At 41.0% G+C, this 27,378-nt stretch overlaps 2 protein-coding genes and 1 long non-coding RNA gene across 5 annotated transcripts in view; 2 read left to right on the top strand and 1 right to left on the bottom strand.

Annotated features, from left to right (window-relative positions):
* The first annotated feature begins 5,149 nt into the window (after positions 1-5,149).
* On the top strand, positions 5,150-10,519 carry ssr2 (signal sequence receptor, beta). The gene is made up of 6 exons (XM_051415410.1): positions 5,150-5,235; positions 5,891-6,051; positions 6,655-6,753; positions 7,900-8,008; positions 8,098-8,175; positions 9,975-10,519. Exons 2-6 carry the CDS (start codon positions 5,891-5,893, stop codon positions 10,083-10,085), a joined length of 558 nt encoding a protein of 185 aa, XP_051271370.1. The 5' UTR covers positions 5,150-5,235; the 3' UTR covers positions 10,086-10,519.
* A 931-nt stretch (positions 10,520-11,450) lies between these two features.
* Positions 11,451-27,378, top strand: part of si:dkey-240h12.4 (death-associated protein kinase 2) — a 28,713-nt gene continuing 12,785 nt past the window's right edge. Inside the window, exons 1-5 of one of the 3 annotated variants that reach the window (XM_051415378.1) lie at positions 11,452-11,832; positions 17,444-17,620; positions 20,232-20,453; positions 25,724-25,862; positions 25,970-26,099. In XM_051415378.1, coding sequence (XP_051271338.1) covers positions 17,559-17,620; positions 20,232-20,453; positions 25,724-25,862; positions 25,970-26,099 — 553 coding nt within the window. In that variant the 5' untranslated portion in view covers positions 11,452-11,832; positions 17,444-17,558. Of the gene's footprint in view, positions 11,833-17,443; positions 17,621-20,231; positions 20,454-25,723; positions 25,863-25,969; positions 26,100-27,378 lie in introns of all 3 variants that reach the window. The other 2 variants (XM_051415379.1, XM_051415380.1) reach the window with 2 other exon arrangements.
* LOC127372071 (uncharacterized) lies at positions 14,982-26,487 on the bottom strand. Its single transcript, XR_007886526.1, has 3 exons — positions 26,302-26,487; positions 19,631-19,702; positions 14,982-16,616 (listed from the first exon to the last, which is right to left on the bottom strand). It is a non-coding gene; the product is annotated as an uncharacterized LOC127372071 (long non-coding RNA).

Below are 27,378 nucleotides of genomic sequence, written 5' to 3' on the forward strand. Positions count from 1 at the left end.
ATCCCAACTTTTGCGGAGAAATATGTGTACGCATATTTCACTGCCAACTTTTTTGTGTGTAGCAACCTTTATAAATAAGGCCCCTGGATTCTCTTACAGTCTTTAATGTAAATGTTTAACTACTTCAAGTAAATCAGTGCTATTTACTAATCTGTGATTCAACCTAGCTGAATAAAGATGGTTGACACAAACCAACATAAGTGTGAAGAACACTGCGTGAGTTCGACCATCTCCTCTCCTGTGAGTTTCCGTGGCTCAGAGACTGAGCGTATTGCCACACATACCATCGTGTGCGCACACCCACCTGCCGGCTCTTGGATTGCTGCAAAACACTCTAAGGGTTCACAACCTAAAGCCAGAATTGAACATTATCGTTTGTAGCTTGCCTGCTCTGTTTGTTCCACGAGCTGAAAATAAAGATCATTATCAACTGACTACCTGCCTAAGTGTGCTTCATTTTGGTCCTAAACTGACCCATTACAATATCGGTATGTGAATGAATGCGTTAGTTTCTGTTTGATGTTTTTTATTGAATGTGGTGAAAGGGCGAATGTGGCATGTAGTGTAAAAGTGGGTAACTTTTGAAAATAACTTTTTGCCATTATTGCTGACTTTTTCTGACAATAGAGCATGAGACAGTAGAGGTGGGCGATATATATCGTTTGCGATAATATCGTCATTGTCGTTTTGACGATATGCAAATTTCCATTATCGAGTATTTAAATTACTTCGCCAAAAATATTGAAACGCACGCGTAAACTCCTCACATCCACTTAATACACGGTGCAGCAACGCATGCAAGGATTCAGTCACATGACTAGTGGGCCTATGTGATCACATGACGTGATCACGTGACTTTTCACTACCATCCTCCTTGCAACAGTTTAGCAGTGATGTGATGGTAGAGAGAAAATGCAAGCACCTCCAGTCCCTCAAGCTACCGGTACTTCAGATGATTTAGTGCCGAGACGTGGGTCTACCTCTCTGGCATGGAAATGGTTTAGTTTCGAAAAGACTTTTAGCGCAGCACTCAGAGCGCTTCAAGTTTAAATCTGTTCAACTTTTAACACCGCTGGGCGCTCGGAAAATTAGTTTTTGAGCGCTCTCAGCGCTAAAAACGCGTTTGGTGGACACAAGCCCTAACTCAGACATTTCCAATCACATTTTAAAGGATATCGACTGATTATTGTTATCGCCAAAATCCCCCAAAATAACGCAATATTATTTTTTGCCCATATCGCCCACCCCTACGAGACAGTGAATCTGTGAAAATCTGGTTCCTCAGGCTCCTGCTAGTGCATGTACTACTGTCAGTATTTAGTAAGGTTTCAGCAAAAATGCCAAAAAACTATGTTCATAAAATTTACCAACTGCAGCTTTAATGAGTGTATTTCTGCTATAAAAATAAAAGCACAAATCACTATGAAGATGTGAAAATATAGAGTTAGGGGTTCTCTTTCTAAAGGACAGAAACAGAGTAAGAACTTTTGTTACCACTGTGTAAAACTGTGAGAAAATAATATAACATATGGGCTGAGTTGAACATTAAAAGACTGATTATATAACAAATAAAAGACACCTGAAATCAAACAACAGCTGCTAGAGAGTAAATATAACATGATTGTGATTCAAAATGGTCTGGCTAATTTATAAGGACTACTGCTGCAGATCATGAGCCAGTCACAAAAAAGAGATACACTTTGACCAAAACTGTCCAGAGCAAACTTACTTTGGAATGGAGACGGTAGATGGTGGAGCAGCAGAGATAGAAGGAGCACAAACCTCTGCCGGAAGCTCGTACACCAACTCTCCATTACTAACAGAGACAGAAACACGCATTATGGCCCATTTCCGCCAATGTGACAAAAAAGTCATTATATTAAGAAACCTTCCCAAAATAATTACTTAGTATCACAAAGTCATTTTTGAGTCTTGATATTTTGAGATGCTAAGTCAAAATAAACTAAAACTAAGAAGGTTTACGAATTGGGCTTCCATACACATTAGATCATGGAAAGAGTGTGTGACAATGCAAACAGTTGTTCGCTTGTGTGTTTTCCTACTTACAGCATTCCAACACAGCACAGATTTTGGTCAATGCCTCCAGGAGCTTTATCTCTGGTACATTGTTATACTGTAAACACACAGAACAGCACAGGTGATTAGAAAAGATATAATATCCACCAGGTTTCAGGATACCCTGCCTATAAATGATACTATGAGCTGCTGTGACATCTGTGGAGTAAAACACATCTGGAGACTTTACGACACACAGGTATATAACCTTAATGTATCTGAATGTTTCTGCTGAGGGTCACAGAGGTCAGGAGTGTGTACTATGAAAGTACAAAAAGCCAAATAAAAGCGCGATAATGCAAAAACTGAGCTCCAACTCTGACTATGAAAAATTACGACTATGATTCTGGTCAAATAACATCTGTCTGTGAACTGTAGGTTTTAGATTTTTAAATTTGTTTTTGGGCATCAAAGCTTTCACTAAGGGGGAACATCCATATGGATCCCGCCAAAGTATCCGCTGTTACCACCTGGCCTGCTCCTGACTCCCGCAAGCAGCTCCAACGATTTCCCGGGTTTGCCAACTTCTATCGGAGGTTTAACCGGGGCTACAGCACTGTCACCGCACCTCTCACAGCGCTGTCCTCTGCTGCAGAAGCGGCCTTCCAGTCACTCAAGACCCGGTTTACGTTGGCCCCCATCCTCCAAATGCCCGGACCTGAGAGACAATTCGTGGTAGAGGTGGATGCCTCCAAGGTAGGGGTAGGAGCTGTTCTCTCCCAAAGAGCAGCGGAAGACCAGAAACTATGATATAGGCAACCGAGAACTCTTGGCCGTCAAGCTGGCCCTCTAGGAATGGCGCCACTGGAGGGTACCAAGCAACCGTTCCTGGTATGGACAGACCACAAAAACCTTGACTACTTCCAATCAGCAAAAAGGTTGAACTCCCAACAAGCCCGCTGGTCCCTGTTCCTCACCCGGTTCAATCTCTCTCTCCCCTACCGGCCTGGTTCTCATGACGTCAAACCCGACACCCTGTCCCGTCAGTTTGTGGAGAGGGAGGATTCTGTCCCCAATCCTGATACCATCCTTCCGTCCTCATGCTTCATGCCCCCTCACCTGGGAAGTAGAGGAGAGAGTTAAGGGGGCTTTGGAGGATCAGCCTGGACTGCCTGTTTGTCCCCTCTACCCTCCTGTCACCCTGGGGTCCAGCGAACCAAGGAGGTGGTTCAGCTGAGGTTTTGGTAGGCAAACCTTGGACGGAGACACCCAGGAGTTTGTGGGGGCCTGTCCAGTGTGTAGCCAGCACAAACCTTCCCATCACTGTTTTTTTCTTTCTTATGGTTGTATATAGTGGGTGTTGTAGGGGTAAACTGCCATTTTCTTTTGTACTGTTTTTCTCCTGTTTTTCATTAGGTTAAGGAGTTAGGGATAGTAAATGTCTTTTGTTTTACTCATATGTTAAATAGGGATTAGTCAGCATTAAGTTTGAGAGAGTTAGATCTTAGTTAGTTGTTTTTGGCCTTGGTTCACCCTGAAGTTCTTCCTGGTTTTTGTTGCACCTTTTCCACATTTGTAAATAAATTACTTCCCTTGATTGTTAAATCCTGTTCGTTGTTGGTTTGGGGATCAGGATAGTATTATTGGTTTATTTTCTTCTTACATTTATGTTGCGCTCCTTAACCCTAGACAGGGGCGTAATACACTACCATCATGATCGTGGTAGACCAGTTCAGTAAAATAGCCCACTTCATTCCTCTGCTCAAGCTCCCCTCGGCTAAAGAAACTGGTGCTGCTCCATGCCTTCCGGCTGCACGACCTCCCCATCGAAGTGGTCTCAGACCAGGGACCCCAGTTCATCTCGATATTTTGAAGGGGAATTCTGTGCACTGGGGCCACCGCCTGTCGTCCGGGTTCCATCCCCAGCCCAATGGTCAGACCGAGAGGAAGAACCAGGACATGGAGTCGCAGGACCTGGATGCAAGCCAGAGCCTCCCTCCTATGCTCCGCTGACCGTTACTCTGCCACTGCCAACCGCCACTGCTCCAAGGCCCCCACCTACCAGGTGGGCCAGAAGGTATGGCTCCCTTTACAGGTCGAATCCAAGAAACTGGCACCCAGGTTCATTGGCCCCTTCGAAGTGGAGAGGGTCATCGACCCTGCGGTGGTGAGGCTAAAGTTGCCACACACAATAATAATAAATAAATGAAAAAATGTTAAAGCGTATATTTTTGTGGATTGGAAGTTTATAGCAGAGTGACTGTAAGGTTGAGGGAACATAAGATTCAGGGAACATAAGTCTGAGGGAACATATGGTGAGTAGATGCAGACACACTCCCACTCTAGCATAGTATAGGCAAATATTAATACAAAGATATTCAAAGCGTCTTGTTGTGTGTTTCAGTACAGCATGGCTAGGCAACGTCTCTCACTTGAGGACAAAAGGAATCATATATTTGTATGATACAGTTTGGATTTTGATTGTAATTTTTGTATCATTTGTTAGGATGTTTGTATGTGAATATTAAGATCCTGGTTTAGCTGACATGTATTGCACCCTGTTTTGTCCAACTTCAGCCAATTGTAGGACAATTCAGGTGGAGGACGATGCTGAATATAGAGAAAATGCAGTTAGACCCCTCTCTGCAGGACTGTTCTGTCCAACACCCTCATCCCTGCATAGTATGAGGTGAAGAGGCAGAATGTTACAACAGAGCTGGCAAATGTACACAAGGTAGTCATCACAAGCAATGGGTTGACTAGCTTCACAAACTTCACCAAAAGGTCCACCAAACCAAAGATGTCTATTGGGCGCAGATGAGAGAAACAGTGGTAGTGGAGAAGAATTGGCAGAAATGGGCTTCCATACAGTGTTCATCGTAAGTGAAGTATTTTTTTCCAAACTTTCTTTTCAGCATAAATTGTTTAAACGACTATTCCAGGTGAAACAGAAACAATATTACTTTGAAATAAGGCATGGATTAGATTAGTTCTGATTATAACCAGATGGGTTAAAAAAAGATTGGTGAGTCAACTACATACAAGTCCGTCGAATCCGAGGAAACACCACCGCCTCCAAGACGCTAGGGGCGCTGCGCTGTCTCGAGACTACCTTAAATTCACCCTCGGTACACGTCATGCAAACATCAGCTTTAAGCTTCTGAGCATGCGCGTCCCCAGCTCCTTCAATTTGTGCGGTCTGAGGAACACCAGTGAACGGTAACGGGCTGTGCTTTTCTTTCCTATAACTGTACAAACTGCACTCGTTTGCTAGCTTGATATTTTAGAATCACATACATGGACGTTCTGTAACGTAAATGTAGACAACGAGCTTCTCTTCGTTGTAATTCTGTGACTGACAGCTAACGTTAGGTACGTGACGTTTGGTCCACGTAGGCGTCTGGAACAGTCGATGTTGAGCCCTTTGACATATAACGTTAATACAAACTAAAATGTAACACTTTTTACTTAACATATTCATTAATGCTCTCAAGCTTTTGAACAGAAACGCTGCTATTACTTTTGTAACGATAACATTTTAAAATAGCTGTAAGGCTAGCTCCCTTTATAGCTAGCTAACGTTAACTGTTATCCATCGGCTTTAGTCTAATTTGACCCTTTAACTTCCTTCAAAGAAAACCTTTATAATATCTCAGTGTTCAATTCCGTAAATATTTATGTATTTTTACAAATTGTCTTCTGGCTTTGTAACACTAGTTCATGTAAGTGTGGCCTTTACTAACACCCCGTTACTGTGCTGTTGTAAAAGGCTTGGTGCAGGCTGCAGTGGCTGAGGTGTCCCCATACTGCGCCCCGTCTCATCAGCAGTTCTTCACAGTGTGTCACATTTTAATTGGATCACTTTTCTTTCCAGATGACAAAGATGCTGCATGTGTTTCTGGTCCTGGCTCTGCTCGCTCTGGGCTCAGGAGAAGAAGGAGCCCGTCTGCTGGCCTCGAAATCCCTGCTGAACCGCTATGCTGTGGAGGGCCGTGACCTCACCCTGCAGTACAACATCTACAACGTGGGCTCCAGGTCAGGACTGCACTGAGTGTGATAGAATGCTCTCCTGTAGTGATACAGTGATTCATCGGGTCAGTTATCTTGCATTTTGAGATAATCAACAAGAAATCCCTTTAGCCTTATCTGCAGGCTGCATTGTCAGTGTGGCCGCTGTGGAACGAGGTTAACGTTCCCCCTTGTGAGTTTTGAGAAGGTATTGAAAGAGTTGGTTTTGACCCCTGTGTTATAACTCTCATGCACCCTGCTATAAACATGTAAGTTTTGTTAGAGCTCAGCTTTTAGGCTAGTTTAACTGTATTTAGCCTGACTCATAGCTCTAATTCTAGCTAGCTTATTTCTTTTCTGTGGCAGCAAACACAACACACAGTAACCAGTATACTGCAAACTGAGCTCATCTGCACACACTAATGGCTGACTGAAGGAGCGCTAAGGAACGCTAGGAGCGCTAATTGGAATTACGGCCGCACAGCAGGGCATCCGTGGCACTGGCTGGTTGACCGTGGCATAATTCCTGCCCTGGGTACTGTGCATGGCCCTGCTGTATCCTGGAGATTCAGTAAAATCTAATTAAACACTGTCATCTAACTTTGTCCTCTTCCCTTTGTGTTTCTACAGTGCTGCTCTGGAGGTGGAGCTGTCAGATGATTCCTTTCCCCCTGAAGACTTTGGAATCGTTTCAGGAATGTTGAATGTCAAATGGGACAGGATTGCACCGTATCCTTGAACCTAAATGTCTGGTCCTCTCACCTCGCAGTTGTTGGTACTGTGTGATGAAGTCAGTAATGTCAGTTTAAAGCTGCAATAGGTCATTTTTATAAAAATAACTTTTTGTCATTATTGCTGAAATACTATATCTTGACAGTAGTACATGAGACAGTAATTCTAAATGAAAACAACCAATCATAAATTCCCCCTTTCTCTTCATTGTTATCTGTACCTATACGTAATAAGACAGCCTGGTTACATCTCAAGATTGGGTAAGGCAGACTCTTGAACTATTTTTCCCTTCTCATGCTGTAGCTAACATTAAAATCAACCACTAGCCGAGTAAAACTGGATCATCAAGGCTAGTTGGCACTAAGGAACTGGTTCTAGACCTTTACAATGGCAAACATGCTTCATAGACATAGAAATAGTCTCAGAGGATTCATTACAGTTTATTTTGAGTTCTGGTATGAAATTCTTGCATTGATTTGAGTTGATTACGTTTGAACTGAGTTGATTTAAGGTCTCCACATTTACTGAAAGCTTACTACTGGCATCACATTATCCTTAAAACTATAAGGTAACATTGGTATCCTATTGTTCTTGACAGATTATCTGTCTCATGTACTACTGTCAGGATATGGTGAAAGTTTCAGCAAATATGACAAATATTTTTATAAATTACCTACTGTAGCTTTGATGGGAGAAAAACCTTACATTCCCAAACAGCTGATCAAACACACCTCTGCATCCACTCACTGACACTGATTAGGTCCTCTCTCAACCATTATGTAACCTCTGTTAGCAGCTGCTTTTTAATGTACTGTCTCAAATGGAAAAATAGATGGCGGTGAACATACAACATAGTGGAACTGATGGTGAGAAAGCTTGGCAGGTGAAGTACTCTTATCTGTGAGAGACAGGGACATTTGGACAAACTACACCTCCATCACTGAGAAGACAAGTTTAATTGAGTCTTCCTAAGTCCCGCCCCCTTTTTTCTCTGTATGTGTCTAGCACATAGCATATCTAAGTACAGGAAAGGGGCGGGGCTATAGAACATGATTGTAGGGGGTTACTATCATCACTATGCTGTTTACATCAACGGACTCTTCATATAGTTCAAGTTGTCAGAATTAACCCTGGAACTTTCAGAGCCAGCAATGTCTCTCACACCGTGGTGCTGCGCCCCCTGAAGGCCGGTTACTTCAACTTCACCTCTGCTTCTGTCAGCTACCTGGCCCAGGAGGGAGGACAAGTCGTGGTAAAACCCAGTTGATTATCATCATGGATCAAAGCCGGTTAAGTGTTTAGTGAAGTGAAGGAAGCTGAAGTGTCTGTCCTTTCCTGCAGGTTGGCTACACTAGCGCCCCCGGCCAAGGAGGCATCCTGGCTCAGAGGGAGTTCGACCGGCGCTTCTCCCCACACTATGTGAGTGTTAACATTCAAAAAGTGGTTTTCACTCACTCACTTAGGCTCCTGACTGAGTGGGTGGACCTGATTAACTTTAGAAAGAGCAGTAGTAAATGGTACTTTAGTAGAGGAAATGATCAATGTTAGTGGAATTCTGTATACAAACCTTCTGCAGAACTTCCTAATCTTTAGCTGAGGAAACACAGGACCACTTTAAACACATGCATGGGTGTCCTGTATACTTGACAATGAAAGCACACAAAACTAAACAAAATAACACCACGGTGCGCTAGCCATCTCGCTTCCTTCTCTTCTGACAGTTGCGCATGCTCAGTACCGATTGGGCACTTGGAGAAAATGGCGGCGGGTAAAGACAAAATTCATGAGCTGAAATGCAAGTGAGCATTTGAATTATTCTGGCAACAGGAGTTAAGTGACATTAGAGGATGTGGGTGAAACCCCAACTATATATTGCGTAATTTGCCACAAGTTTGAGAGCAAGGTGGATAGAAGAGGATAGTTTTTCAAAGGCATGTCAAGTTTTAGAAAAATTCAGCTGGAGTGCATTGAAAACAGCCAACAGCATCTCGCTTGCAAGACAGCTAAGAGGGTCTTGTTATTTCATACCCACTAATAAATAAAACAATCTGTATAGGTGCAAGTACATATTGATTCCAGCAATTTGATGCCTGACCTACTTGCCGAACTACTTGGAAAGTGGTGGGAAAAAAAACAACGTTGAACAAGTAAAAGTGGAACTGAGTAAGGCACATAACCAGTGATGAACAAATCTAACTATTTGTGCTAAAGGCCTAGTTAACCTGTAAAGATCTGCTCTCAATGAGATGTAACCATTGCAAGTACAGGTGGAGTCAGTGGTTAAAACTGTAAAATCAGCCAAAGAGAACAGGTTTTAATTTCGGCTGCAGTTTATTCTGTCTGAGAGCAGCAAAAAAGGCTTTGTGTTCCATTTGAGATTTTGCCTGTATTACAAATGAGATGTACGTTATAAAGGCATCATACAGTTGAATCAACCCTCTGTTAAAGGGATCCAAACTGAAAAACTGAACCTTCATGAAGGGAGGATTTATTGCAGGACTGTTGTATTAGATGGCATTTGTCTTACCTAGCTGTACCTAATAAACTGGCAAATGAGTATATACTTATAAAGCCTTTGTAGGGAAACGGCTTCTTACAGCTCTGTGGCAGTATAGGTAAACACATATAACACGGAGCTGGCAATAAAACATTTTTTTCTTAAATAACACTTCATCCTCAGCACAAATAGAAATGTTTATGACTTAATAATCAATTTTACGATACATAATCTTTCAATAGGGAAGTACAATCTGAAATTCCTTACACAACCTTGTTTTGTAAATGACAATTAACGGCAGAGTAGGTAGCTTTTATAAAAATAAGCTTTTGTCATATTTGCTGAAACTTTCACTATATCCTCACAGTAGTACACGAGACAGATAATCTGTGGCATTATGGTATTTGCAAGAATCCACCAGGACTGGACGAAAACAACCAATCAGAGCAGAGAAAGATAAAAACATGCTTAGGGTTAAGAGTTGATTGGTTGTTTTTGTTAAGGTGGATTCTTGCAATTGCGTTAGGAGCACTAAGAGGAGTGATGATAATTCACAGATTGTCTGTCTGTCAGGATTTGGTGAAAGTTTCAGCAAATTTTGCAAAAATTAAAATGTACCTACTGCAGCTTTAAATAACATTGAATCATTGACATTTAATAATGACAAAGAAATGAACTGCCCCTTTAGCTTCACTCACTTCCCCATGTCTCCCTTTTCTAGCTGGACTGGGCTGCGTTTGGCGTAATGACCCTGCCCTCCATCGGCATCCCTCTGCTCCTCTGGTACTCCAGCAAGAGGAAGTACGACTCACCAAAGGCCAAGAAGAACTGAGAAGCCACTGCTGAGTTTAGGTGTGGGGCTGGGGTGGTGGTGGAATTCGAAGGGTTCAATGGGCACAGGATCTCTGAATAGCTTAATAACCCATATTGGGGGTGAAAGTCGACAGAAAAGTACAGTGACCAAGGAGCCTGATTTGTAATTTGATTAAAGAAGATTAAGAGAACTCTGGATCAGGAGGTAGCAGCAGAAGCAACATGAGCAACTGAGCTCTCTGTTCTCATCTTCTGCTGCTACTCATTCCTTCATATTTGCAGATGGGTTCATGTGATAGATTACATTACAATTACAATAGCAGTTACTACTGTAACAGGGTTTTGTATTTTGGTAATTGTGTGTATGTAATGAACTGATTTCAGATTTGAAGTTTACAGCCAGTTGACAAACTTCAAAATAAATTAATAAAAACAATCTGGGTTTTTCTAAAACTGTGTCTGATTGATTTCTGAAGTTTTAACATTCCCTGGAAGCACAAACAGAAGCTATAATATTTTCCTTTGGTTTGGAGCAGCAGATGTTAGCTTTGAGTCATTTGAATGAAATGATTGTACACCCTCATCAAAGAGAGACAGATGTGTTAGTGAAGGCAGGTATCTGTTCATAAACGTTAATGTTCCGTGTCTCTAGATAATACACCTTGAACCACACAGGAAGGGCAGGTCATTTTATCACAGCCAGCAGTCTACAATCTGAGTTTAAGGTGCTTCCATCAGGCCAGTAGTTTCCCCCTACAGGTCGTGCTTTTGAATGTCATTCAGTTTGTTAGCAGCTGTCGATGTGACAAGATGACCTGCTGCTTTTTGCTGCTCTTTCTTTCTAAAGCTTTTATTGCTTAGTGCATAACACAGAACAGAGGTAGACTAGAAAATATAAGAACAAGACATTATGCATGAACAAACCATTAACCAAGAAAACACACAAAGGCATAACAGATGATTGTACACTGAGGCCAGGCAGTTACTGCTGCTACATCTAATCCCAAAATGTGCTGCTGTGTTTGTAATCACAGTGGCACTATATCTGTTTGCACAATGTGATATCTGTAAGCAACGAAGAGTGTGACTGAGAAATGTACAAATGGCTCAGTGTTCAAAATGACGTTTGTTTGTTTGTTTGTTAATGCCATATTTGTGTAACAATTACCTATTTGCTAGGGTTTGCGATTCAATATGTATACAATTCTACATTTATTATTACCGTATTATTATTATTATTATTATTAATAATGCTTTTATAACTGTTAATATCTGTTTGCGTTGGGAATATAAGCGCTGTCTTTTCCAGAAACACCAATCCGGCGGACTGTATTTTGTAACTTTACGACTTCTCCGCCTTTATTTTGAAACCGGAAGTGTTGCTTTTATTTTATCAGTTTGGCGAGTCCTTGTCAAAATATGAAGTAAAAAAAGATACGGCTACTCCTTGAATGTCTTAACCGTCAGAAGGTGTCGTGAACGCCTCCGAAGGTCGCTAAACGCGTATTTACGGTAATTCGGACATGACATCGAATAGTGAGTGAGTGTGGCTGTTTTCCGCATTCCCCAACCGTCTGTCAGTCACAGGGCCGAGCTCACGCTGTGGAGGACGGCCGCCGGGAGCAGGAGCGCGCAGGGACACATCCATGGGATAGAAGACGACGGTTCGTGGGAACATCCGACCAGGAAGCCGAGCAGCCGCACTGGTGCGTACCTTCTGCGTTACAGGCTCTGCTGCTGAGGCTACTTCTACATTGATGTCGATGGTCAGTGTGCCGGCAGTGCTCTCAATCCGTGTTTGTGTCTGAAATACTGGAAGGAACTGTGTGGGATTCTAAAGTTTTGTATTATTGCACTCGTTAAGAACTGTGGGATTTGAGCTTTTTCCTACATAGGCTTCTTGTCCCAACAGGTAGAGAGAAAGAAAACGCTGCAGGCTACTTGTAGAGTCAGTATGGACCACGTAGTGACTATAGGAAGCACATTTAAACATTGAGATTATTATTAGGCCTATTCACTATTACAAAAACTAGGAAAGGCTATTTCACAGGTTTTCTCATTTACAGGCCTGCTATATATTATTTACCATTTATTTATTAACATTAACAAGACAAATAAAAAAAAAAAATCCAATTCATAATTTATTATATCTTCACTGACATACAGGTGTCAAAGAGCTGCTTTGAAGGAGCATAACATATACCAAGGGAAACAGAACATATACAATTCAATAGAAACAATATAATAGTGCCGTAGAAAAACAACAACAGTGCAGTACAAAAGGACATCGATCAAAAAACAAAGAAATTAAAAGACACTGACCAAATCTGAAGGTGATCCGATCAATCCCCTAGGACGAGTTTGATATAGTACAATGTGTGCTAATCGCCAAGAATGACCACTAAATTCAAAATGGCTGACTTCCTTTTGGGTTTGGGGAATGGGTCCAAGGGGCATGTGTTTGTATGTCTGGATGTGCTATAAACGTGCCATTGGAGCTGCTCTTTATAAGCCATTTTTCCACGCACATGTGCGAGACCCATAGAGTACGTCATTTTTTACCACGGCTGACGTGTGCCCCATCGCATTAGCTTCAGAGCATGTTGTGGCCTCGTTCAATTTGCAAGGCCTAAACCTAAGCCAACATTATATTTTTAACAAGAAAAAAAATCTGTTTATGGTGACCCCAAGGTTCCACTCTCATTCCTTCTCCCTCTTTCTTTTTGGATCTGCAAAACAAGAAAACATTAGTTTTATAGAAAGCTCAAAGGAACCTGATTAGTCTGATTAGGCAGTTTGAGGTCTGGTTCGGAGCCAGCGCCTAATCTGGAACCAGTTCCCTTTTGGATGCCTCCATTGTAGATCAAACACAATAAAGTTCCCTTTAGGATGCTAATCCTAACCCTGACTAATCTGTTTCACCATAAATGCATCCTAACTCTGGTGCCCTGTAATGCCCCTCAATCAGAGCCACGAAGGATAGTTGATTGTTGAGCTTTGGGACTCTGGGAATGAGCCTCAACAATCAACTCTCTTTCTCGACTCTGATTGGTTGTTTTTGTTCAGGCAGGTGGATTCTTACAAATGCCACGAGGAGTGTAAATAAAGAACAATTGAATTTGTGTAGGATAAGCTATTGTCAGTTAAAGCAGTGGTTCCCAACCTTTTTCCTTAATGGAGCCCTTTTCTATCATATACTACTGCTAGGGGAGGTTGGGAATGAGAAGAACATAAGAGATAAATCAAGATAGTGCGGGGGAAATCAATATAATAAGCAAAGAGATCAAAACAAAACACAGACAAGAAAAAAAATCCATAAATAAACGAAAATGAAAACACCATACAAATCTGGGTTGTTTCGGACACCGTCATTGCACTACATCCTTGGAAAACAGGGCTGGGTGGGAGCAAGGGTGGTTGGGCCTCCAAGGAAAAGTAAATAAATTGCCCCTCAGGGACGTTAAAGCTCTACTTTAATCTATAAATCATTGACTATCTATATCTTTACTATCATTGAGTAAACTGACTCAGCCTGCTTGCTTGAGCTAGATGGCTGCTCACAGGTCTAATTCACACAAAAGTTACACAATTTAAAAACATGTGCCATGATCGGCTTCCAAAAACTGAACCAAATACTGCATCTGACCACAGAGACTGTTGTAAAGGATCCAGCATGCTCTGCTGTCACTCACCTTGTGTTATCACTATATCAGTTCACACTGTGTCTAGTCACACTACCGAAATGCCTGTGTGACTTAATGTTACAACTGTAGGACTGATATTCTCTGGGTGTTAGTTCTACACAAATATGACAAACAAACATAATCAACAAACTGTAGGAAACATTTTGGTCTGATGGTGTCTTATCAGTCAGATTTACAAGGTTACTCTGAGTAATGTGGGAATTTATGTTGTAAAAAGGGGATAGAGTGAAATGATGCAACAACGGCAACTACTTTTGTGGGAACTCCCAGCGTAACGTGTCATATGAGCAATGAAAGAAAAATAAAGTGAGAGTTCCTGTGGTGAGACTGGTTGGACTCGTATGTGGTTAGTTTAGTAAAATCAGCAGCGTTGGCACACAACAGGCTTACAGAGGACGTTGTTTACGTAGAGTCGAGATTAGAATTTAAGAATGAGCCCAAAAAAAAGAGGAAGGGAAGAAGGGATTACTGCTCTGTATCAGCACACTGTCACTGGACAGTGCAAAGTAAAGCTCTTTACTAAATGTAAAAATATTTCGTAAAACTAAATTGTGTTTAATATAAATAAGTTCACAACTCAGCCTTCCAAGCATACAGGCTTTTTTCAAATCATTGCAATCTCCAACTTCACTGCTAAATGCAACTAAATCCTACAGACTGGACCTCTTAGTCATGGATTAATATGTGTGTTTACAGTGGCAGAACAGGATGCACTGAAACTCCCCAGCCTTAATCTTCCAGTCCCCTTAACTAATATGGTTAGTTTGTCAATTATAATTTGACAGAACCGAATTTTTACAAACCATCATTATGTGATTCACCATGAGGACACTGGCCCCATCTTTATAAGGTGAAACAGATGTCGTGTCGCATGTTCAAAACTGACTTGTAATGTGGGGTCGGTCATTTTAGAGTAAGATAGTTGATTGTTGAGTCTCATTCACTGGTGGATGACCTGGGAATAAACTTAATGAACTTAATTTAACTCAAGTGCTTCACAATAAAGTAAACAGTAACCAATTCCCCGTTTTGTTTCCTGACAATTTAGCATTGATTTGATTTGTTAAAAAGAGTAGGAACCCTGGTGTTCTCTTGATTTAGCAATCCAAAATAACAGTGAAAAATTTCCAGGAGTGCACAACATTTATCTATGGATGGAAATCAGCATGCTAAAGGTTCTCAGCCATTTAAAACGCTGTGCCTGTCACTCGTGTTTCCTCTCAGTCTCACGTTGTTGCTAGAAGTCTCTTGAGATCTCGCCCTGCCCTCTCACTCACGCTTATCTCTGTCTGGCTGTCCTTCATTAACTCTGGTTCTCTGCCTGTGCATGCGCTCCAGTGACCTGAGGTCTGTACTATGAATGGAGGTAAACCTACTCAGATATGACTCAGGGTTATGAAGGAAAGTCCGGGTTGACGGACTCTGATTGGCTACACTGGTGTTGGACGGTACTAAGATGGTGATTAAGATGCCAGTTAGTTGAGTCGGTGTCTGAAGTTGTGCGCCTTTGCATAAAGGGTGCTCCGTACCCCAATTACAGAAACCATATTTCTTGTTTATTTGACATTTAAGAAATCAGCTTACTGAAGAGAGCAGACTGTAACCTGGTTATTTAAGTACATGGAAATGCATTTAACTCTCTCTCATAGGGCTGCACATTTAATCGAATAATATATCATGATCACGATTTTTGCTTCCCACAATTAAATGAACATGATCATTTACGATCTTGATGTTTGAAATGCGTGCTCATCTCATAGAAAACTGCGCTTCCTAAACTAACAGCCAGCCACCACGGGTGATCAAGCTGCAGGTTCACATTAAAAGCATTTAAAGGACCAGTGTGTTAGGTTTAGCGGTATCTAGTGGTGAATATGCGGATTGCAACTAACTGAACACAGCTCGCATCTGTATTTGACGTTGTGTGAAATGTTACGTGGCTGACTCGCAGTGTCTGTAGATAAAAACAGCTCATTCTATGGTAACAACAACACGATTCTTATATTCAGGTGATTATACACAAAACATGCAAGATACAGATCCAAAATTCTTTTTTTTTATCAGATGATATAGGATAAATCCTTCAGCTCAAAGCATATGAGCCTTTTCAGAGCAAACCTTAGAGGTTCGCACAAAAAAGCTTCAGAGGCTCCATGCTCCCCTTTTAGAACTCCTGCTGTGCATTGTTCTTTTGTTTTTAGCTCTTGAGCCTTGGTGAGAGGTGGCTACCATCCAGTTCATCACAGGTTCTTGTCAACTCTCAGATGTGTGCTTAAGGTTGGGTTCAAGTCTAATGAGTACATGAGCATGACTGGCATTTACAAGTCTTCAGCTGAAGTTAAACCTGCTGAAGGGGATTAAGTTAAGATAACTCTGATGGATTCATAAGTGCATTTATAAGTTCACTTTTTGGTAGTAGAGTCTTCCTGTTTTTTGTACCACAGTTATGAAAACACTTCTACATTAAGGATTTATTTCTAAAAATCTTGTGTTCATTATATCAGACTGAACAGGTTTAAAACACTAGATAGTCTTAAGGCCATCAGTTAACCAGGCTTTGCAGTGAATTATCTTTCAATTTACTTTACTATAGGGCTGTCCCCTATAGTATTTAGTATATCCCTGATTTTACAACAATCGATACTTTACAACAAACTCGCTCCTCTTCCTCCATTTCATTCCTCCCCTTCCCCTGTCTGAATCCGCCATGTCTTCATTCCCAGAGTCAGAGTGTAGATCAGCTGGCCTCTGTCAGTCTTACAGGCTGTGAATCCGTTTCCATTGCGCACTCGCCCTGCTCCAGTCCTGTCGCTCATTCTGAACCCTCTCCCAGGTAGCATTGCCTGCTGGGTCGATAGAGCATGATATAAAAACATAGACGATTTTCTATCAACAGACCACCCTCTGTCCACATTAATATAGCTGAAAATGCTTCCTTTAGCCAGTAGACATGTTACACAGCTCTACATCGGTTGGGACTAGTAGCCCTAAAATGTGTTATCCCTTTCTCACATCCTTTCATACTCTGTCATTAAGGGAAGTCAGATGTATAGAGGGAAGTTGGTTACATACAGCTGATGCCAAATCTTTTAAGGTGGGGAGTGGTGTGATAAAAGAATTTATTTATGTGTCATCAGAGAGGGAGTGTAATTTGGGAAAACATTTAAGGACTATTTTGCATGGCTGGAATAGAAATTGTGCAATAAAGAGCTATTGATGGGACCGTAGGAAGGGCAGATAAAGAGGTTAGATGAAATCTGTAGTTAAGGAAGGGGTTTATTGCATTTTTAGTATTGCAGCTGATTTTAAAAATCCTCAGGTTCACAGCCCTGCAGTAGAACCTGAAATTAGGAAGTGCTACACCCACATGTGACCTGCGCCTCTGTAGAAACTGATGATGTCATAGGGTCTTTCCTATTCCACAGAAAGGCTTGCATTAAACTGGTACATCGTGGTTAAGAATGTGTTAAGAAGAAAAGGTACGAATACATAGATTTTGATCTGATAGTGGGTTGTCTGTTGTCTCAGCTTCTCCTTTTCCCCGTTATGAACTGGTTAACTGTACACAGAATAAATATATTTAGATTTTTTTTTTTTCTACCGTTAACATACAGGGAGTGGAACAACATATGTAGTAATGTAATTTCTGACATCCATTTATCATGTTCATCAGGTCCAGCTTTGGTGTATGTAGAGTTTGGAGGATCATGAACAACTTGAAGTTGACTGTTAAACAGCCAGGAATGGACTAACCAAGGAGCAGGTGGATCTAAGCGAAGCAAATCAACATGGCAGTCTTCAAGCCTGAAAATGTGGAGGACCTTTATGAGATTGGTGAAGTTCTGGGAAGGTAAGGATATGACTTTTTCTTTTTTTTTTTCTTTTAAAGCTCTGCACGTCTCAAGCAGTGTTTACCACAATGCAGTCAGTGGTCATTTACAGACTTTGTTGCTGTGTTTCCTCTCTACTCCAGCTTCTTGGAGTTAAAATAAAACAATGATTATGAAGGTAAAATGCTGATATTCACTGTCAGTTTGAGGACATTATTAAAGATAGTTGAATGCTGAGTCTCATTCCCAGGGTCCCAAAGCGTCTGTATTTGACACCCTGGGATGAGACTCAACAATCAACTATCTATCTCGGCTCTGATTGGTTGTTTTCATTCAGGCCTGGTGGATTCTTACAAAAACCAATAGGAGCATTAGGAGGAGCCAGAGGAACCTGATTTTAAAAATTAATTAAATGCTGCATTAAATTATTATGACTTTAAAGAATTCTCTGCTTTTATTCTGAAGAGAGGGGCTAGATGAATAAAACTCACAACTAAAACTTGTGTTTGCACATACAGATACATGCATAGGAATTCTTTCATCAGATGAATAAAGCCATACATACACATGGTTCTGTTTTATAAATGTCAGTGAGTTTAATGGGTCCCATATGCACAAGCCTGATTTCAATTCCCACAGGTAACCATAGAAGGACACAGACATGCACCTTATCATGTGTTTGTACCTCAATACTTTTTCTTCCTCTGCAGTCGTCCAATGTAAATAAAAAAACCTGGTAACTAACAACACCCCAGATGTTGTTTTCCTGTAACATCCATCCTTTGTCAGCATTATGAACTGTAGCCTTGCCATTGTCCTCCTGCACAGTGTTAACACATGGGCCTATATTTAAATGGATGTTAACACTTACACACTTTAAAGCTGAAAGTGAGCCCAGCAATATATACAACCAAGTTTACAGAGGATGTAATGTGCAAAGTACTGTGCAAAGATGGCCGAGATGTTGTCAGATAAGTCCAGTGCGGATGTAGAGATAGGAAAGGAGGACAGTCTGCATTATATGCCAGGAAATGTGATGGGTGACACATTGTGAGTCTGTGTAGTGGGGTGCAAGTGGCAGATAGAATGAGGGGGTGTGAGAGGGGTTGTTTATTAGGGTTATGACCTGAGGAAGCAAGCTGTGGAGGTGGTATGTAGTTCCAGTTTTTAGGGCTCTCATCCTCAGCTGAGAGGACAGGGCTGAAAGTGAGTTGGGTGTGTCAATTAATTTCCCTGCAGGCTGCACAATGAGCTGTAGTCTCACCCCAGATGTGTATTCTGGAAATCTTACTGTTAGTACAGTAGTTTCTGTAACATTCATCCATATTGCACAGTGTTAACATTTAGGGCCTACATTTTAATGGACGTTAACACTTACACACTTTAAAACTAGGGTGTCCATTCGTCCGGTTTTAGGCTGGACAGTCCGGCTTTTAAACACCCTGTCCGGCTACAGGCGCAGCCATAAGCCTGACACTCATTTGTCCTCCTTTTGAGAAAATAACTAAAAAGGTCGCCTTTTGACACATTACCTCGTTAGTTTAATACTTATTGGCTAAAATTGTGTGTCAAAATAAGTAATTTCATTGGTTACATTTTCGTGTCCTGACCTTTCAACACATGGCTCATTTTAATATTCAAATGAGCCATGTGTTGATTCGCCACTCCATCACCGCAGTTGCTACCACCAGGCTGTCAATCAAGCTCTCAACGACAGAGAACGTAACGTGAGTTAACGTTGGTTGTTGGACTGAAATTCTGAAAATGCTCATACTCATATATATAGGCAAAGCCTATATATATGAAACAGAAGTTGCTGCATTTTTTTCCCCTTTATCTATCCAGATAAAAACATTAAGAACAGTTTCTGTATGATGTTTATTAGACCTATGTAATCTGAATTGGAAGGGCACATTGTCATGAGCTGTATCTTGTATATTTATTATTAGCTATGTGGTATGTGTATGCACCTTTATGTAATCTGGTGGAAAAAAATTAAAATTTAAAACCGGATCATACCAAACACATACCTGCTTGCGTGTCCCCGTGTATGCAAAGTGTCCTCCTTTTTGATGTGAAGGAAATGGCCACCCTATTTAAAGCTGAAAGTGAGAACAGAACATGTCCAAATATTTACAGACAGAACAACATATATGATTAATTCATCTTTTAATAATGTTTTCTTTCTTTTTTTTCTAACTTTTGGAATGTTTTGCAGCAGGTGCTAGGTCTGCCAGAGCTTCTGCAGTTTTGCCACAGTTAAAGAAACCTCTTCCTAAACTCGCCCTTTTTTGCTCTGTGCTCCAATTAACAGTTGAGCAAGGCTCAGTCAGAACCTCAGTCAGCTTGAAAAGACAACCACATTTTGAAGATGGTTAAAAGATAAAAGGGACATATATATAGTCACATCTTAAGTTAGCTAATGTTAACAAAATGCTAGCTAACCTACGTCAATCTTTAGCTAGCTAGTTAACTAGCGTTTTGCAATACACCAAATAACTAGCTAATCTACATAAATTGTTAGCTAGGAGGTTACATCTGATAGCGGTGGGGCTTAGGAAGGGGCAGTTGTATTCTTGCTGTATTTCAAGCTTGGTGTTTTACTGTGAATTATGTTCCCGCCCTGTCCAGTGGGCATTTTGGCCAGGTTCGTCAGGTTCGTGAGCGGGCCACTGGGACTTGTTGGGCGGGGAAGTTCCTGAAGATCCGGAAGGGCGCGTGCAGCCGCCTGGGCCTGGAGAGGAGCAGCGTAGAGCAGGAGGTGGAGATCCTCCAGGCTGTTCAACATCCAAACATTGTGACTCTCAAAGACGTTTTTGAGAGTCGAGCTGAAGTGGTGCTGATTCTGGAGCTGTGAGTTGACAGTAAAGTGTGTGTGTGCGTATGTTTGATTTTCATCCTGTGATTGTAAGAAATGCATATTTATTGTTTCACATATAGAAACCTCATCTCCCTCTTCTTTATTTTGGAATTTATACTACTTCCACACATCTAATTTAACTGTTTTTGGCTCCGGCAAGTTGAGCCATAGTGACAGAATTTTGGAATGACTGGAAAGATTTGAGTTGCTGTTGTTCCTAAACTCTTCCACTTTCTAATAATATCACTTACAGTTGACTGTGGAATATCCAGCAGGGATGAAATTTCATGAACCATCTTATTGCAAAGGTGGCATCCTATCACAGTACCACGCTTGAAGTCACTGAGCTCTTTAGAACGACCCATTTTGCATCACAAATGTTTGCAAATGGAGACTGCATGGCTAGGTGCTTGACTTTATACACCTGTGGCAAGGGGTCTGGTTGAAACACCTGAATTCAAGAATTAGCAGGTGTGGCCAAATATAGTGTAAGTGTTTTTTAACGTAGTACATGATAATATTGTATATCGTCCCATCCTTAGCTGTCTGACTGTCCATCATAATTAAACTAATGACATGATTCTGAGTCACATTGAGGTTATTATACACAAAAGCAATATATACAACCAACAGAGGAAGTAATGTAAATGGTAAATGGACCTTTACTTGTATAGACCCTTTCTAGTGTTCCGACCACTCAAAGCGCTTTTACACTGCATGCCACATTCACCCTTTCACACAGTGATGGCAAAGCCCATTGAACAGCAACTAACTCATTCATACGCATTCACACACCAATGCACAGCATCAGGAGCAATTTGGGGTTCAGTATCTTGCTCAAGGATACTTTGTCATGTTGCGGCAGGAGCCGGGGATCGAACCCACAACCTTCCGATTAGGGAACGACCCGCTCTGCCTCTGAGCCACAGCCGCCAAGTTAATGTGCAAATATGGCAGTGATGTTGTCAGATAAGTCCAGTGCAGATGTAGAGATTGTGAGTCTGTGCAGTAAAGAGTTGTTTATGAGGTTTAAGGCCTGAGGAAACAAGCTGTGGATGTGGTGTGTGTGGGTGTGGTCCCGGTTTTTAGGGCTCTCATTGTCAGCTGAGAATGAGAATCAGCCATGGTGAGTTGGGTCAATGATTTTCTCTGCAGGCCGTGCAGCAAGCTGTAGTCTTTGAGTGCAGCGATGCAGAGCCAGAGGGGGATTGAAGAGGTGTTAATGGATTCATTCCATCAGTGTAAAACTAGACCAGCAGCCCATGTTTAGCTCACAATCATTGGTGTGGAGAGAGAGTACAGAACACAGCCCTGTGAGGTGGTTGTGCTGAGGTATAGTGGTTTTAAAATGTGGTCATGGACAAATTCCTTCATCTTGTAAAGGAAGTAGTAAATCCACTGGCAGATAGGAGTGGAGACACTGAGGTGATTGGGTTTTTAGTGACAGTAGTGAAAGCAGAGCAGTATGTGGGCATAGTATGTTGTGATGGTCAGTGTTGTACAGTGATGGAATAACGACGTTACTAACGGCTTTACTCTTTTCAGTAACGAGTAATCTAATTGATTACTCTTCCCATCTTAATAACGCTGTTACCGTTACTGCCAGAAAATGCGGCGCGTTACTATTATTGAATCTGTTTTTTTCATCAGACCAACTAGATCTCTGAGCCGAGAGGCAAAGACTTTTTTTACTGTTCTTCCTTGGTTAGTGGGCAGTGCACGAGACAAGCGCATACATGCTGACGATTGGCTGAGGCTGAGTAAAATTTCATGGTAAGCCAATCAGAGGTAGAGTTGGGCAGGTGTTCGAAAGCACGCATAGTCCGACACACAACGAACAACACAAGCGAGTCAGTCAACGAGAGACAGGTATGGCCAGTTGTGTTGCATCTTATTACATTTGCACTAAAAAGAGTGTATATATTGTTTGAATACATTTTTGGTACATTGCTTAAAGAGCATCATTTAATTTAGATTTATTTGTTGGCTGGCTGCAGCCTCTTGAAGTGAGATTGTCAATGGCCAGAGAAAGAGATTTATTTTTATGGAGATGTATTTTTTATTTCTTATGTATTACCTATTTATGTTTGGATTCCTTAGTTTTGCTATACATTGTACTTTTCAGTTACACTGTGTTACACTGTTCTACTTTTTCGAGGAAGAAAATACTTGAAGTACAGTATATCTACCAATTGTCTGAAGTTTTTTTTTGTTTTATTTGCACTACAAAGAGTGTATATATTTGATATTTATTTTTGGTATAGTGCTTAACAAGCATAATTTAATTTTGCCCAGTTGTGGCCTGTTGAGGGACAATAAATATCAAAAGTTCCAAAACATCTATTGTGTTATTTGTATGGATCCACTATATAAACATTTTGGAGTTTGGAGGAACTTTGCATCTGTTGGTTGTGGTCTTACTGTTTGTTAAAGCTGCAGTAGGTAATAAAAAAAACAAAAGAAGCTTTTTGTCATATTTGCTGAAACGTTCACTATATCCTGACAGTAGTACAAGAGACAGATAATCTGTGATCATTGTTGGAAAAATACTTGGAGACAGAAGTTCATGAACAGCCTTTGCAGGATTTATTCAAATTGATACTATATAGTTCCAAGAACTCTTCAGAAAACCTAGTACAACAGTACAGAACAACCACAGAATTCCCAAAACCGTATCCAGGCTTTTGGTCTTATACCTGTCATTGACGTCAGCAGTTGGTAATTTCTCATCAGTGGTTGGCTAGTTATCAATTTTCATTCTAATTCAATATGTTATCTAATTTCAACAGAAGCGGACAGGAGTTTTGGGAGCTTCCAGTTTTGGGTCAAGGTGTTCTCCAATGTTCTTTTGGGTTTGTCCTTAGAGGACAAACTCAGCGTTTTCAGAACAGGAAACTGTTCTTGATGTTTCAACTATGCTCTAATGCACTAATATTTTCCACCACATCATCAGGTTCCTCTGGCTCCTCCTAGTGCTCCTAATGGTATTTGCAAGAATCCACCGGGCCTGAACGAAAACAACCAATCAGAGCCGAGAAAGATGGGTGATTGCTGAGTCTCATTTCCAGGGTGTCAAATACAGATGCCTTGGGACCCTGGGAATGAGACTCAACAACAAACTATCTTCCAGCATTCAACCCTAAGCCTCTTTTTGCTTTCTTGTCTCTGATTGGTTGCTTTCATCCAGGTCTGGTGGATGGCAAGAGCAAATGTGTTTTTTTAACAGATTATCTGTCTCATGTACTACTGTCAGAACACAATGATGGTCATCATTGACTTAAAAACCGTTTTGTTTTCCTCTCTTCAGAGGTTGGGATAGTTATTCATTTTTTTTTTAAGTAATTTTTTTGGCCTTTTATTACCTTTATTGGATAGTGACAGCTGTAGATAGACAGGAAAGGGAGACAGAGAGAGAGGGGATGACACGCAGCAAAGGGCCGCTGCAGCAACTCCGTACATGGGTCACCAGCTCTACCGACCGAGCTAACCTTGCCCCCAGTTACATTTCAGATCTCCTTGTGCCTCATTCCACTCCTTGGCCACTTCACTCCTCAAATCTCGGCCTTTTATCCGTTCCACGCTCTACCTGTAAATCTAAAGGTGACCGTGCCTTCGCTGTTTTAGCCCCAACATTGTGGAACAGTCTTCCCCATTCACTCAGATTCAGTGAATCTGTGGACTGTTTTAAGCGGCTGCTCAAAACCTCTACAGGCAAGCCTTTTTATAGATCTCCTTGTTTGTTTTTCATCTGTCGTCTCTCTTTTAATTTATTCTTTCCCTCTTGTTTTATCTTCCTTTGTTTGTATTTACATGCTCCCTATGTTTGTTTGATTGGGTGTGGTTATACCCTTATGTTTATTTGTTGTTTGTAAAGCACTTTGGATCTCTGTGTCAAAAAGGTGCTATATAAATAAAGCTTTACTTACTTACTTACTTACAGTGAGACATGTTCAGCATGTCTGGTTTTCTCGGTCTCAGCCAGTCTTTCATTATCTATCACTTCTCTCACACCAGTCAGGAAATGGGCTACGTATGTGGTTTAAATGCGTTTTGAAACTGATACTAAAACCAGTGCCTGCTTTCAGACTATTGTACACAAATTGTTGCAATATCAGCATTTCATTAATTTCAGTGAGAAAAAATGTCTTTTTAGATTGTTTTTAGATTATTAAAGATATAAACGTATATAAACAAAATCTCACATGATAGGGCACTGTGAAGATCTGGGTTATTCATAGAGATTATACTGATTACTGGATGGAATGAATTCAGTTACTGGGGGCGAATCTAATCTGCTCTATGCCAAAACATTATTCTGAATAGCCACAACTTCCACTGGGACATTACACTAATGAAAACATACCTATGAATATTATATTCCATTTCTGACAATAGATCCTCCTAAATGTTACACACTGGACTTTTAAATCATTTCATTAATACAATAAAGAAGATTTTTGACTTCAGTGACATCATTTTAGTCCATCTGGCATGTTTTGGCCAATTATTTAACACCATTGACAGTTCAATGCTTGAGCAGACTTAAGTAAATAGACAGAAAGAGATTTATTACATGGTATTTTAGGAGTAAATCATAGTTTAATAAGGGCAACCTATGACACTATGATGCCCAACATTACACTAAGATTTCTATCTCCAGTCTTCAAGTTGGTCATCTTTTTTTTTTTTTTTTTTAGTAAGCTTAAACCTAAAAGGTAGAGCTGACTGTTCAATATTTGACTGATTCCAGAAACTACGGTGGCTGCGAAAAAAACACCCCTATCTAGTTTGGTTTGTCCCTCCTGGAATACTGTAAGAAACATGGTGGTTCAACATGCCGATAAATCATCCTAGATATTACACACTGGACCTTCAAGATGTGACTATAAATTCATATGTCGCTTGTATTTTTTAACCATCTTCAAAATATGGTTGACTTTCAACATAGACGGAGCGTGAGCCTAGCACATAGCATATCTAAGGACAGGAAAGGAGAAAGTTGACCAAAGTTCTGACTGGGGCTTGCTCAACTGTTATTGGAGCACAGAGCAAAAAGGGGCGGGACTTAGGAAGGGAGAGTTTTTACTGAGTCAGATACAGTATTTTCAGTTATAGACAATTAGTGCTTGTCACGACTAAAGGGGTATGCCACAAACAACACACAAATCACCACCACCAAAACACCTTTCCTTTGTGTTGTCCTTTAAGGTATTTGCTACCTCAAAATAAGTATTATAACACACACTTCTGTTTGACATTTCAGCATTAATGGAGGGGAGTTGTTTGACTTCATTGCTGCAAAGGATAACCTGCTGGAGAGTGAGGCCATTGAGTTCATGAAGCAGATCCTGGAGGGACTGGGATTCATGCACAGCAAGAACATTGCCCACTTTGACCTCAAGGTGCCGGCAAACCAACCGGAATTACTTCTCTGAGTTACTTTATTGAGACACGACTGTGACTTTAAAATATATGCTTCCACTTTAACAACAATATTGTCTCTGTTCAGCCAGAAAACATCATGCTGGCAGACAAAGTGTCACCACAGCACAACGTCAAACTCATCGACTTTGGCCTGGCCCACCATTTTAATCAGGGGGAGGAGTACAGGAGCACAAGTGGGACCCCACAGTACATTGGTGAGGATGAATAGTCCTTTATTTGACATGATGTTCTCATTTAACACATTCAGTCACTCATAAACATGCACCATTCATTTGTTAACATGGCTTTTATAGTATTGTATTTATAAAAAGCAAACTCAATGTAGAAAGATAGAGATAGTAGCAACTGGAACACTGTGGGAGCCAGCCATGAGTGAGGCAGCCTTCAAACACTTACCCCCAAATTCCAATGGGCATGGCCACAATACGTTCCGGTCCACGTTTGCTGCAGCTGACTACAACCGTTCTAGAAATTGCTTAAAATTCCACAAGAAGCCAGTGCCGTGACCCAGAAGCGTCTCTTCGCTCTGCTCCACGTAGAATATGCGGCTGGTCTAAGCAGCACAGAGCAGATTGCACTGGCAGGAAGTCAGATACACAAAAGGCATAGGGAATTTGGTCCGTTTTAAAAATAAAATACAGCATGCAAACTCCGGATGCTACATCAACTCTATGGCACCAGGCCAGAAGTAGTCAGTCAGAGGCAGGTTTGAGGAGATTTTAAGCGGAGAAACACAGATATCTATCCTTTTTAAGGACAAAATATGCAAGTAAACAAGGTCGGGCAGGCAACACGCTCTCAAGACATTTGGCTTCTGAAACACTATCAGTAGAATTTAAAGGTGCGCATCACAGAGCCAAACCGCCGACATCATGAAGCCGTGCCCGGTGGAATTTTGGGGTTAAGAGCTACAAGATTTTCAAAGAGTCTGAGTAGCAGCAAAAGTAGCATAAAGATGATGTCAGAAATTTTGTCTAGCCACGCAGTGATATACACCAATTTGGAGTAAAGGAAAGTGACTGAGATAAACTGAAAGATCCCTGAAATAAAGAAACAATTGTCTTGTTCTGCTTTTGAAATTGAGTTTGCTAATTTCTACAGACGACCGGCACCCTCCACAATGCAAAGCCCAAATTCAAAGCTAACATTACTGCAAAGCTTGTGAAATATATTGTGATTAGCTATACACATTTGCTTTGTCACTTATTGTTGGCTAAAATCAACATCGTCACCAACACTGTCACAATACAATACAATACATACATACCAGTTTAATCATGGGTCATGTTAGCTAGTGAAGGAATTTGGCAAGGTATCATTAATATAGTATTGAGGGGTAATATATATATATATATATATATATAATATATCATATCATGATATTTTGTTTTGTGATTTTGTATTGAGTCTCAAAATTCTCTCTCTCGCTCTCTCTCTCTCTCTCTCTCTCTCTCTCTCTCTCTCTCTCTCGCT

Source organism: Dicentrarchus labrax, unplaced genomic scaffold, assembly GCF_905237075.1.
Source record: "Dicentrarchus labrax unplaced genomic scaffold, dlabrax2021, whole genome shotgun sequence".
Taxonomy (NCBI): Eukaryota; Metazoa; Chordata; class Actinopteri; family Moronidae; genus Dicentrarchus; species Dicentrarchus labrax.

Coding starts and splice junctions, on each gene's coding strand:
- ssr2 (XM_051415410.1), top strand. CDS start 5,891: ATGACAAAGATGCTGCATGTGTTTCTGGTCCTGGCTCTGCTCGCTCTG. Junction 6,052..6,654: donor ATCTACAACGTGGGCTCCAG/GTCAGGACTGCA, acceptor GTGTTTCTACAG/TGCTGCTCTGGAGGTGGAGC. Junction 8,176..9,974: donor GGCGCTTCTCCCCACACTAT/GTGAGTGTTAAC, acceptor TCCCTTTTCTAG/CTGGACTGGGCTGCGTTTGG.